We start from the raw sequence: 14374 nt of genomic DNA on the forward strand, positions 1-14374 counted from the left end.
GGATTGGCCATGCTAAATTCCCCCTTAGTGTTAGGGGGACCAGCTCGGGTAAATGCATGGGGTTATGGGGATAGGGCCTGGGTGGGATTGTAGTTGGTGTAGACTCGATGGGCCGAATGGCCTCCTTCTGCACTGTAGGATTCTATGTATGCAACTTCCCTATTGCATTTCCTATAGTATAGTGATGACTACAGTTCAAAAGTACTTAATTGACTGTAAAACATTAAAGGGAGTCCTGAGGTTATGAAAAGCACAATGTCCTTCATCGTTGCTGGTTGAAGTCCTGAAATTCCCCTGCAACACTGTGGATGTACCTAGACCACATGAATTGCAGGAGTTTAAGCAGATTGCTCACCACCATCTTCTCAAAGGCAATTATAAACAGCAATAAATGCCAGCCTAGCCAATGATGATGCCTACATCCTGTGAAAGAATAAAACAATGTAAATGCTAGGCCTTATTTGGATTTTATAAAACAAAAGCAATTCAGGTCTAGCACTTCTCTCGGTTTCCCACATTACATTTCCTGATGTCTGCAGTTTATTTAAGATGAATTTGATTGATTGAGTTACATGATATTTTAGTTCCATTGTGGGTGAATTCCCAGTTCCTAATTTTAAGTGGACCACTGAGTACTTCACAGTAAACAACACATTGGTAGGAAAACTGAAAAGAACAGGAGGAATTGAAATTGGAGATGAAAAAGAATGAAGCAAAAACAAAAACCCAAGAGATCCCTCAATGTGTCTCAGATCATTTTTGTTTGTTTCTTTTCTAAGTATTTAATGTTTGAAGTAGTCAGAGATATTGGGCTTTTCCATTGACTGTTCTAAATCTTTCCCTTTCATATTCTAAGAGGCGACAAGTTGAAACAAGAAGTATTGGGTACAAAATAAATAACTCAAATCAACCAGCATTATAACCAGTTTTGCCATTTTCAGCGGTCCTTATGCACTTCTGTCATTAGCAAATTTGTTCTCTTAGGATTGCTGTTCATTGGAAATCCAAAAAATTGATGAGTTTTCTCAGTTTAAGCTGAAAACAGAAGCTTTTAATTATAACACTGCAGTAAAATGAGAATAGATGCCAGCATGTCGTGCCAGTTTGATCACAACATGCAACAGCTATTTACAAAAAAAGGCAAAGGACAAGACAGTGAGATGCTAGCATTCTAGGTCTGTATGTACCTGTGTAGCTGCAGGAGACAAGTTGCTGATGTATATAGTGTATCAGTTGCCATAGCGTAAAAAGACTATAAATTGCACAAATGTAAAACTAAATAAAGAAAAGAAAAATGATCATTAAAGAGTTGAGTCAACCGTGAAGAACATCTAAAGTACCTTTCTTCTTGTTTTAGTATATTTTAACCATTTTGTTATTTTAAATTATTCATAACAATAGTTTTTTCATTGTGGAAAATTGCACTTCTTTCCCTTTCTTAACAGAAATAATACATTAAAAACCTACTGGGAATTCAAGGAAGCAGCAACAAATTATCAGGAAGCGTGGAATGAAATACAGAAGCAGGCATTCGTCACCTGGATCAGAAGCCCAAGGGACTTTCAGCAATTTCAATAAAGAGCAAACAGCAAAGTAATGTAACAAAAATAATTGAAACCAGTTCTGTGGATTTGATTACAATGGATCTCAGTAGATCCGAATTTGTTTTCTGGATTTAAGATTAACTTTGTTAACTTGCATCAGATAAAATGTAAGTAACAATTATTTCTTTTAAATTATTAGACTTCAACATTACTAAGCCTGGATTTCTACATCTGGCTAGACAGACTTGGATAATAGCCAGTGTTTACTCAAAAATTGATAAGATACAATCAGCAAACAAAGACAAAATAGTAACAATTAAGTTCGATGGAAAGTGGGGAAGCATCACTTGTTTCTATCGCAATTGCTTATCCTTTTTTTTGCTATCAAATTCAGGAAGGTTTTTCTCTAACGTTCTAGTGCACACCTCAATGAAGCACAAGGTCTGAATGAAGACTTCATTAAACTCTTGTTAGATTTTTGATTTACCTGTCATGTGCTTCAAATCCAGATCCAGGTTCTATTAAAGAAGATTTTTAGAATTGCTTGTAAAAAGAATGAAATAAAATGTATGGGGAATATGCAGTTCTAAGTACTTTGACACCAGCTGTTGTTGATAAATTAATTAGTCCCTTCTTGTTGGATAATAGTAAATGGAAAATAGCCTGCTCCCTAGCTTGTTCCTCAACCTATTGCTCTAGAAAACTATCTCATACACTTCCAACATTAATACTCATTAGATTTACCCAGTTTATATGTTGATTGAAGTCACCTATGATTATTACATTACACTTGTTACATGCACCCCTAATTTCCTGATTAATACCATGCCCTACATTACCAGTCCCGTTTGGTGACCTATAAACAACTCCTACCTATGTTTGTTGCCCTTGTGTCTTAGCTCAACCCAAACAGCTCCTACAACTTGTGCTTCCAATGTAAGTGTGAGGAATATGCAGTTTTAAAATTTGGAAGGACATTGAATTTTGGACACTCACCCTCCTAATTTGTTTTTAAAGCTACAAGTTAATTTTGGTTTTTAAGAAAGCTGTTTTCTTTTTCAAGAAATCATCTCTCCAGCTAGATGACCTGGTGAGAGAAGAGGTATTTTGTTTATTTGTGTTAAAGAAAAAGTGGTTATGGCCAGGCCTTGGACTTTTGATTGGTTGAAAACACCTGGCCTGGGAGAAGTTCTCTCTGAGCATTTTGTTTTGAACTCAGTGTGTGCTGTGCCTTGGAAGCAGACTGAAGTAAGATTGGGTGCCTCTCTCCCTCTCTGTCCTCTAACTGATCCCCCCCCCCCATCCCCGTGTATTGCCTGTAGTCCAAAGTGAGTTAACTTTTAGCCAGAAAATTCTCTTCTTAGAATAACTCATCAGTATTTTGAAATCCTGCAAAGTTGCGACAAACAAGAGTTATCAAAGACAGTGTTTCACCAATGATCTATCTGAAACAACTTCCATATCTACTGTGACCAGCGCTCAGTCGGTTCGACAGTGTCAAGACCTTTTCAAACTTTATCTTTTTTATAGTATGCCTTATTCCAACCTCTGCAGAGACCCCATTTGCTTTGCCCTTTTTTTGTTTATGTGTGGGTGTACATGTGTTGGAATTTCAAAACGGGGGTAAATCGTTATACTTCCAAATTACCAGTTGAACGTAAACCAGTTTTGCAACATTTAAAGAAGTTTAATTTTATAATAAATCAACTATTTTGTGTTTATTGAAAAAGGCCTGGTTAAAGTCTTTTTTATGCTAGGTATGGCAGTAGAAAAGGTAAATAATGGGTCTCTTTGGTGAGTGGATTAAACATTTACACTATGTTGTGACCTGTGGAGCAGTGGGGCTAGAATTAACTGTGCACTCCTCCCATCCTAGTCTCATAACACCAAGATCTTCTCTCACTAATGTACTGTTGTGGGAAAAGTACCACTAGGTCAGGCTTGAAGGTTTCAAGAATACAGTTTTATTTTAACGAAGCTTCGTGGAGAAAAGGCACTAACAAGCAGCAAAACCTTCTCTCAATGAGACAATAGGAGCGGTCCATCTTTATACCCTTTACACAATAGATGGACCGGACATCTAGTCATTATCACATCGTTGTAATGAAGTAGGTGATCGATCGTTAACACATCGTTATAGACAAATACAGACAGATACAGACATGAACATGTTAACATCGCATTAGGAATGGATACATTTCCTACGTCAGTGGCTATCAATGGTTTTTAGTTTCGGCCTATTCATATAGTAATTTACAGTAATTGGTTTTCCTGCAGTTATATATTCCCGATCCCACCTGTAGTTAATCTCATTATCTTCCCCTATTGTCCTTATTTTAAGCCCTGGCTGGCTTCCTGTAGGATTTGATTACTGCATGTTTAACTTAGGATAGCTGTCTGTCCTTTATGTTTTAATCTCAGGTGGCTGTCTGTACTGAAAGTCAGTGCCTGTTTAATGTCTCTTTCCCAGGTGACTGTGTGCCGGGCAACCATCTTATGTGTACCCATCTGTATATTTTTCCTCCTTCAGTACTGATCTCACCACTTAGTATCAGCACTACCCTACCTCCTTTTCCTTTGTAGAATATCCATGAATATTCAGTTCCCAACCCAGGTCACCCTGCAGCTATGCCTCCATAATGGCAATTAGATAATACCCATTTACTTCTATTTATACAGTCAATTCATCTACTTTGTTGCGAATGCTGTGCACATTCAGATAGCGTACCTTTAATTCTGCCTTTTTAACATTATTCTGTATTTTGACTCTTATTTGATGCAGGCATTTGTTTCCACTGCCTTCCACTTTCATTTGCTGCTTTTCTACTTCCAATTAAGAGCTTTGTTTTTCTCTTATATAAAGGCAAAATACTGTGAATGCTGGAATCTGAAACAAGAACAGAAAATACTGGAGAAATTCAGCAGGTCTGACAGCATCTGTGGAGAGACAATAGAGCCAACGTTTTGAATCTGGATGACCCTTCGTCAGAGCTGAGAGCAAAGAAAATCAGACAAGATTATACTATGAGGGTGAGGGAGGAGCTGTAATTGGACAAAGGAAATGTCAGTAGTGATGATAAAGGCTGAGAAAGATGCTAAAAGCGTCCATTAAGTGATCGGAATGTGTGAATGGGAGGACAGAGGTACAGATTGTTAAAGGACTCCCTGAGGAATGTGGCAGTTGGCCCTGGGGTGGGAGGGGCAGTGGAGACAAGACAGAGCGTGAGATTTCAGAAGTGGAAAAATAGAAGTAAGAATGAAAAGTGATTTAAAAAATGATGAATGAGATGAAAAGAAGAAATGAAATAAAATAAATGGAAATGGGGTAAAGGTGGAGGGGAGAGTTCATGCTATAAAGTTGTCTCAGTGTTCACTCCGGAAGAGACAATTCAAACACTCTTGCCCCATAGATGAACAGTGATAGTTCTTTATCTGCTTCAGGCAAACTGACAAAAATATGCAATGCAATTGTGATATTAGGAAACACCCCAGAGAGTCCAAGTTTCAGTGTTTCTTGGCCTAGGACTTCAAATTGAAAACCTATCCATTATAACGAGTTAGTGTGAACAAATAGTACAACTTCAACCGTGTGCAAGCTTTGCAGCCTTAATGTATGAACATACTTATACCCTCCTGAGTATAAGGATCTTGAGAGGGTCAGCTGGAGGAACTTCAGGGCAACCTAGAGATTGGACTCTTGCGGAGATGCACTGACCAGGCTGGTGGGGAAGTGAAGGATGTCCTGATTCAGGCATGCCAGCCACTGGGAGCAAGGTCAGGGGAAGTGCCAAACAAAGTGCGGTTCAAAAAGTTCTCAGCACCAGAACAGGTGAAGGGAGACTGTGCTTCTCAACGGCTGCGTAGATGGAAGGAGGCTGCAAAGGCATTATCGAAATCTGACCACCAACCCATTAAGATCATGTGGACAATGACAGCGCCACCAACGTCCCCACATTAAACAAAGTCACACACTGGGTTTTTTCAGGGTCCACCTGCCAATTCCTGTGGCGATAGAGGATTGGTCATAGGGATAGGACAGTGAATCTGGGAGCCTCTAATCAAGAATCTGCGCAGATAGATGCATGAAGATTATTGGACGTTTGTGTTGGTGTAGAGGTGATTTTGGGCAGCAGCATCTGTGACTGAACAGTCCTACTCATGTTATTCACAATACAACAATCAGAATGTACTAATATTTGCTGTAAAGTATATTTCTCAGGATATTCCTTTGCTGTGTATTCTTGAATTATTTTTATGATGCAGGGAGAATGCAACAGCAACATTTTTACTTCTCGTGTTGGGATTCATGTCTTCCAAAAATAACTTTGGAAACTAATATTATTATTCTACAGCTTTCAAAATGATAATAGAGTTTCTGGGTAACAGACACCATAATATCTACAGTATTTTGTAAATGCATCTTTTGTTGCTAGATATTGTACTGAAATCTGGCAATGATGGAATGATTCATCGGATCTGAAAAAAAGCTTCAGGACAGCAAGTGTATTGTTCTTTGTGTCCTTTGTCACCAGTTCAGAAAAGCTATTAGAATTTAGATATTATTTTTCATAAAATTATAAATAGCTTTATTGAGCTTGAGGGCAGAGACCTGGTGTTTCTGGATCATCCTCATTCCACTCTACCCTTCAGCCACTGTCCTCAGTTGTTTTACACTAATTACACTCAAGTCTCTGAGGATAGTCAGAGACATTAACTAGAAAGTACTTCTCAATAACTTGGTCTTGATCTCATCATTGTTTTCCAACAAAATATTTGATGTAGAAAGGATGCATTTGGTGGACGTGTCCTCTTGTGCAGGAGTACAGACGATGTAAGTCACCATCATTGTGTCTGGAATGTCTAATTTGCACTGTTTAATGGCTGGCAAGCTGGAGGCAGGTAGTGCTGCTTTCAAATATTGTCCAATAGCATAGGGATAGTTGCTAATGTACTGTGGCACTCCAATAATAACCCTTAAGAATTCAGAAAATGAATAGCATCAAAATCTGCACACTTTAAACAATGTAAAATGCTGATACCCCTCAAAGTTGAGATAGTTCATTGTGCTAATACACATTTCAAACAATTCACAGTTTTAAGAGACACCAAGAGTTTGTACAGTGCAGAGTGCTAATATTGGTGATGGAGATTAACATATGTGGTGGTAACATTGTGCTAATGCTAATTCACAGGCGGCCACAGAAATACATAACTGATCATCTGACTGGAACAGAATCGTAGAATGGGTTACAGCACAGCAGGCCTATTGGCCCACCCTGCCCTTACTCCTCCGCCTTGTCCCTGCAATTTCTTTTCTCTTCAGGTGTTTAGCCAATGCTTTTTTGAAGGGCATACTTTAATCTGCCTTCACCACACTCTCGGCCAGCGCATTCCATAACATAACATTCCTTCTGCACGAAGAAATGTTTTTCTTCATGTCACCATTGCTCCTTTTGCCAATCACCTCAAATTGGTGGCATTTGGTGCTGATCCTTCTGCCAATGGGAACAGTTTCTCCCTGTTAACTCTGTCCAGACCCCTCATGATTTTGAACACCTCCAACAAATCTCCTGTCAACCTTCTCTTCAAGGAGAGCAGTCCCAGCTTTTCCAATCTATCCACATAAAGTTCTTCATACCTGGAACCATTTTTTGGCATGGTTTCTCTTCTTTATGAGGAGGAAGATGAATGAGGTTCTGCTGAAGTGTGCTTGGTCTATTCTGTCACTGGTACTATGAATGCACACCTGTATTCAAAATATTTACAACAGATGTGACATTTGCTGAAAGGTTACCATATTGTGGACCTGCCATCTTATGCAATCCAGACGCGATTATTCAGTTAGTGGGTCCTGTCAGCTCAAATGGCTGGTGTGTAATTTAGAATAACTCCAAAAGCATAGGTTCATTTCCCCTTGTAGTTGAGGTAGACTTGTGACCTGCCTCCACGTCTGCCCCATGCTTGATACAAGGTGGTGCCCCTCAAGCTATATAACCAATTGTTTCTCTCTAATCAAAAGATGGCTACAATATCTCATGGGCTATACCTAATTTCCTAAGCATTCAATGAGTCTTAACATGACAGGTAGACATAGAGTTAAAGGAACATTCAGACTTAAGAAATGATTCCGGGCGGCCGTAAACATGCTGCACTTTATCTGGTCCTGTGTAAAAGAAGAGGCCACATCATAAAAGAGGCCACATCTCCACATCATAAAAGAAGAGGCACAGACCCACAAATAACACTTAGTGAGATATAAATAAGTCACACCCCTCATTTTTCTGTTGGGCATCTTGATGGAAAGACTTAATACATTAGTTGAGTGAATACTAGCTTAAGACGCCAGGGAATACCCCTTTGCTCTACTTTTTGTCAGTATAGGATTTTATATAGCTTCTTATCACCCTGATAACAGATGCTTCAAATGATGAATTACTCTTAGAATTCAGTAGCCATTGTAGCAGTGATTAAGATTAGGAAAGGTTTTTCTGATGCCCTGAAATACATTGTTCCCTAACTGTGAAAACCTTTTCACGCTTTCTGTGCAGGGCTGCCATGTAATGGTTCTATATGTGATCACATGCTGCAGTCTTAGCACAAGGGTGCCAGCCTTGGGTCAACCAATCAGACTTGCTCACCATCTCCCCACCCCCCAACAAACTGGATTCGAGCTCTCACTCCAGAGATTTGAGCGCCATAATCCAAGCCATAATCCGGTATCGGTGCTGAGGGATACTGTCTGATATACTGTCAGAGATGCCATCTTTTGAATGATACAATTGAATCTGAGGCCTTCATCTGGGTTATCATGAGGTGGATGTGGAGGATTCATCGCCATTGTTGGAAGGGGAGCAGGATGGAGCCATTGTCCTGAAGCTGGTGTCTGTCTCTTGGCCAACATCCAAAGAAATGTCTGGTCTGGTCACTTGTCAAAACGCTGAGCTTACTGTGTGAATATTGGCGGTCGTGTTTTCTGTATTGCAGCAGTGACTACACTTTGAAAAAGTTGTGTCATTGACTGTGAGATGCTTTGGGATATCTTGTGCTCATGAGAGGCGCATTAGAAATGCAAGTTATTTTTTGTTACATGGTGTCACATTGTGTCGGTGAACCGGTGAACTTGTACTCCCGAATGATTGGATGTTATTTGAATCAAGTGAACCAGAGTTTAATGTTCCCTATATCTCTTCTGGGGGAGTTTCTGATAAAGCTTTATGCCAATCTCAACGAATACAATTGTACTTGACATTTTACACCAAAGCCGGGGATTTAAATTTGGGAGTGTTGGTTGCTATATCTGCTCTCCACTGCATTTAATTTATGATCCTTCCATCCCTTTTCCTGCTGGGGCAGACTGCTTAAGGAATTTGCATTGATAAAGTGCCTTTTAAAATCTCAAAATGTCCTAAAGTGCATCAGATACAAAAAAGCTTGCATTATTTTTCTTGCCCCCATGCCAGACATTTGTAAATGTTGTAGATTTATGTGCTGTAAAAGCTTTGCAAATCTAAGTAAAGTAATGAGGATGTGAATTGAATCATAGATTTCCTACAGTACAGAAGGAGGCCATTCGACCCATCGAGTCTGCATTGACCAGAATCCCACCTAGACCCTATCCCCGCAACCACAAGTATTTACCCTACTAATCTTCTTGACACTAAGAGGCAATTTAGCATAGCCAATCCACCTAACCTGCACATCTTTGGACTGTGGGAGGAAACCGGAGCACCTGGAGGAAACCCACGTAGACACGGAGAGAACGAGCAAGCTCCACACAGTCACCTGAGGCCAGAATCGAACCCGGGTCCCTGGCGCTGTGAGGCAGCAGTGCTAACCACTGTGCCACCGTGCTGCTCAAGAGGACAATAATCTCACAACCTTAAGAAAGTTATGCATCATTTCCAAAAAGTATCCCAGAACACACATTAGAAATGATTAACAGCAAAGTAAGTGTATTTCTGATTGGTTGATTGATTGCAAGAACCTTTTCTTTGAAATTAGGATATTATAAAAAGAAGAGTTTACTCTGTCGCATCCAAGCACATTCCTTTTGCCTTTGTTAGATTCTCTTAGTCTTCATTAGACTAGTTTTGCTTTGTAGTTGGAAGAGAACTTTCTAATTTCTCAAATCCTCTTCTGTAGTTAGTGTGTAACCTTAGTCTGTAAGTGATACTACTGAACTGTCTTTGCACCAGTGAGGGGCAACCTACACTCGTGAGTGGGCCGCATGAGAGGTCCTCCTTCATCGCAGTGGGCCACAAGATTGCAATCAGGCTTGCTCGCTAACCATGATCCCAAGAATAAGATTGGATACGTTTAATACACACTGAATAATTCGTAATGACTTATATATTAATAGAACTGTCATTAACTGTCAAAAAACAAAAAAAGTTTAGACTTTGGATGCAGAGAGAGTGCATGGCGCTCACAATGTTGTGTACAAGCAGCATCCACCTCACTTAATGCGCTCTTTCTTCACGTGCATATCACTTCAGTCATACCGGTAGGAAAAAAACTGAATGGAAATTAGCGGAATACGGCAATCTTGCACGTGGGCAACGGTTAACAAAATGTCTCGTGGGTCTCACTCAGAACCCAAATAGGCCGCATGTGGCCCCCGGGCCGCAGGTTGCCCACCCACTGCTCTATACCCTCTATTACTCATTTGTTATGTAACTTTGTCCTATAATTCTTTGCTATTCAAACTGCTAGATGATGCTGACTGTGTCTATTTGCATCTATCAACTGTTCACTGCTTACTGTTTAACTTTAAGTTGTGATCTGGTAGTCTTAGTGCATGACTTCTTCAGTAAAACATCTTGTCATCTTTCCTCTCACTCTAGTGATAATATTAATTACAGAATTATTAGGTTGCAGAGATAAAATTTAATATAAAATTGTCAAGTATTGCACATAGGCAGGAAAAATACTCATAACACATGATCCATTAATGGAAATAAGCATTAAACTGAAAAGAGCCTAGAAATCTTAATAAACTCTGTGCTCAATGTGTCCAACCAGGGCCGAGCAGCAATCAGCAAAGCCAAAAGATTTTGTTTTCTTTATTCTTACATGGGACAAGGGAGTTCTGGGAATGTGCGTTTGTTGCCCATCCCTAACTTCCCTTGACCTGAGTGGCTTGCTGAGGGTAGTTAAGAGTCAGTCACATTGCCGTAGGCCTGGGGTCACATGTAGGCCAGACCAGGTAAGATGGCCGGTTTCCTTCCCTCAAGGACATTAATGGAACATAGGTTTTTATGACAATCAATAATAGTTGCCATGGTTACCATTACTCAGACTAGCTTCATATTCCAGATTTATTAATTGAATTTAAATTCCACCAGCTGCCGTGGTGGGATTTGAACCGATATCCCTAAAGCATTAGTTTGGGCATCTGGATCACTAGTCCAAAGATGTCACCACCATCTCGCCCATAATTTAGCTGCATAATCAACAGTAGAATGTATGAGACCATGCAATGATAAAATGGTTTAGTGGAGTTTAGACTCCAGTTCTCAACATCTCTCGACGTAAGGGGTGGGATTCTCCAGCTGCGTTCGCCCAAAAACCGGAGAATCCCGCCCGAGGTCAATGGACCTTTGTGTGGTCCACACCCACCCACTATGATTCCCGTGGCGGGCAGAATGGGAGAATTCCCCCCAAGGAGAGGCAAGTATTTAGAGATTGTGCAAAACAGCCTTAGGATGACCCCCTAGATTGTACATGGTAATGAAAAGGTAAACCTTGAAAATTGCTTTAAATTAAAATGCAACAATAGGACAAGGGGCCTCAGTTTCAAGCCAGTACAAGAATGAGCAACATATAAACTCACAAATAAAGTAGTGGTGTTTCAAACTTTAGAATAATCTAAACCAGTTTGGATTCTGCAAAGACCATTCGTCATTCTGGATGGGCCGAAAGACCTTTCTCACCAGTAATTATCTTGTGAATGCTGTGTCCATGTTCCTTTTTACCAGCTGCATGATGCTATGTTAAGCAATTCTTCCTTTGCATTCTTGTGAAATATTAACAGAAACATGCTGGTCCACAAAGATAAAAGTACCAATATTGCTTTGGGGTGATTACACAGAAAGCAATGTTGCACATCTGTGTAAGGTCAAGCTCCTTACCGTTCCCGAGAAATCTTAGCTGCTAGCATCACATAAACACTTAAATGAGAAAAACTGGAATGTAAATATGTTTGTACAGGGTAAAGTATGAAGTACAGATTGTAACAGGCAAGTTGACGGATTTCATTTCAACAATTCAGCTTTTGAATTTTCTTTGCATAACCAGACCAAATGCTAGACAAGTTTGGTAAGTCTAGCCATATTCCTGTTTAATAGTACCTTGTGTTTGTCCACCCAAATATTGAAACAGACTGAAATGATATTAAAGTAAAAGCATGTCAACTTAATGATGATAACATATTAAGTAAACTAATCTAAAGATTAATTGCCAGGCACAAGTAACCATCCTGTATTTCAGAAATTTCTCTTGAATGTGTCTACAAGAATAGACTTTTATTGGAGTACGCCGTTGAGCACTAGATCTAAATATTGAAGGGTCTAAATCAAAATGTGCCCAAAATCGGGGTGGGATTGCAATGTACAATTAATCTGTGCCCTTGAAAGTGATGCTTGTAGCACATAAACTGCCTCGCCTAGTTTCCCTGCTTGTGCTGAATGTGCTGCTGAGTGGCTGCATGCCTCAGCAGGGGCCCAAGTTCCTGGTGAGGCTAGCGCCACTTAAGGCAAGCCTGCACAGCTTAAAATTCGATTCACTTTCTTAAAGGCGAGATGCATTCTAGCGAAGCAGGGACTGAAATTGGGTGGCTATGGTTTAAAGACCTGGAGGAAAGAGCTGAAATGGTGCAACAGGTTACAGGATGTACCCTCAGGTTTTCGGATGCTGTGCTGGAATCGTTGGCAACAGAGGTTAACTGGAGGAAAGTGGTTCACTTCCCTTGCAGGTCAACAGGCCTTCCAGGCAAGTGTTCAGCAGGCACTGAGAGCAGGTTGTCTTGCAGTATGCCATCAGTGTTGAGGACATGAATGCAGTGCCACAAAAAGCTTAATGACTACACATGAGTGGTCAAGGTATGTGAATGTGCCTTTACATGCCAAATTCTACCACTAGCTTCACCTAATTCTCCAATCACCACACCCCTTTCAATCACGAATCATATCTCACATTTATATCCTTACCACCACATACAATCATGTTGGAAGCTGTACCACCACATCTCAGAGCATCCAGCAATTTAACTGATAGGAAATGACCCAAACATTTTGCACCCCACCCATTGACACACAGGACATGGTTCTCCATAAAAAGTGGTGGCAGCAGTAAACTGGCAGGGTCAGTCATGGCTGCATGTGCTCATCCCCATTGAGGAGGAAGTGCTCTGAATAAGGAGTGGTCATCTCTGAAGCCATGACCAGTGGTGCCACAGAAGCCATTGAGGAGAACAATATGTTTCTAACTTCTTGTCAAATCGCACTTCACTCTCATCCCATTATGTTATGAGGTACCAACTGTAGATGGCGTTGCCATGTTTCCCAGGCACCCCAACCTTCCCAACCCCTCTACCTCAAACTTCCCCTTGTGCATTTACAATCCGAGCACAGGTGGAGATCATCTGGCTCATCGTGTCTGTGCTGGCTCTCTGAAGGAGCAATTCAGCTAGTGTAATTCTTCCACCATTTCCCCGTGGCCCCACACATTCTTCCTGTTCAGATAATAATGCAATTTTCTCTTGAATGCATCGATTGAACGTGCCTCCATCATACTCTCAGGCAGTGCATTCCAGATAGCACTGAAAGCTAAGTGTTTTCAGTTACTCTTTCTAGCCACAGTGGCACTGCCAAAGGACGGGACCTGGAGAGGGGGGTCAGGTCACCCTCATGCCTTTGTGGTGTGGAGGGACTGACCTGTTCTCTTTGTGGTGGAGGGGAGGTGCTCACCTGGTCAGCTGTAGGGGGTGGGGGAGGGGCGGAATGGTGGAAAGGGGGCCGATCTCTGAAAAGCCAGGTTGGCCATCGTATTTTCCATGATGCATAAATTTTCATTGATGAGGTGGGTGTATTCCACCTGACAGGTGCTGCTAACACCAGCAGGAAACATTCTGGTTTTCCTACTGGCGTGAAACTTAAGAGTGCAAACAGATGAATCACATCCTTAATTGATCTGCACTTGCCCAAGTCACTATTAATTTTGTTCCAAATTATCATTCCAAGACGCATTAAGCTAGACAAATCCCCAGGGCCAGGTGGCATCTATCCCAGATTACTGAGGGAGCCAAGAGAGGAAATTGCTGGGCCTGTAACAGAAATCTTTGTTTCCTCATTGGTCACAGGTGAGACCCAGAGGATTGTAGGATAGCCAATGTTGTCCCGTTATTTAAGCGTAGCCAGGATAACCTGGGTAATTATAGGCCAGTGAGCTTGACATCAGTGATAGTGAAATTGTTGGAGAAGATTCTTAGGGATAAGATCTATACATATTTGGAACTGAATGGTCTTAGCGACAGACGGCACAGTTTTGTATGAGGGAGATCATGTCTCACTAATTGAATTTTTTGAGGAGGTGACAGAAATGATTGACGCTGGAAGGGCTGTGGATGCTGTCTACATGGACTTTAGTAAAGCATTTGACAAGGTCCCTCATGGCAGGCTCGTGCAAAAGGTTAAATCACATGGGATCAAGGGTGAACTAGATAGATGGATTCAGAACTGGTTTGGCCATAGAAGACAGAGGGTAGCGGTGAAAGGGTGTTTTTCTGAATGGAGGTCTGTAACTAGTGGTGTTCAGTGGGGGAGACTGCAGAT

The 14374-nt window shown here is 40.9% G+C and overlaps 1 protein-coding gene across 5 annotated transcripts in view; it reads left to right on the top strand.

Moving 5' to 3' along the window:
• adat1 (adenosine deaminase tRNA specific 1) overlaps positions 1 to 9068 on the top strand; it is a 48698-nt gene extending 39630 nt beyond the window's left edge. For 4 of the 5 annotated variants that reach the window (XM_078210666.1, XM_078210667.1, XM_078210668.1 and 1 more), the window contains one exon: positions 1446 to 3268. In XM_078210666.1, coding sequence (XP_078066792.1) covers positions 1446 to 1578 — 133 coding nt within the window. In that variant the 3' untranslated portion in view covers positions 1579 to 3268. Of the gene's footprint in view, positions 1 to 1445; positions 3269 to 4407 lie in introns of those variants that run through there. The other variant, XM_078210669.1, reaches the window with a different exon arrangement.
• The last annotated feature ends 5306 nt before the right edge of the window (positions 9069 to 14374 follow it).

Source organism: Mustelus asterias, chromosome 4 (assembly GCF_964213995.1).
Source record: "Mustelus asterias chromosome 4, sMusAst1.hap1.1, whole genome shotgun sequence".
Classification (NCBI taxonomy): Eukaryota; Metazoa; Chordata; class Chondrichthyes; order Carcharhiniformes; family Triakidae; genus Mustelus; species Mustelus asterias.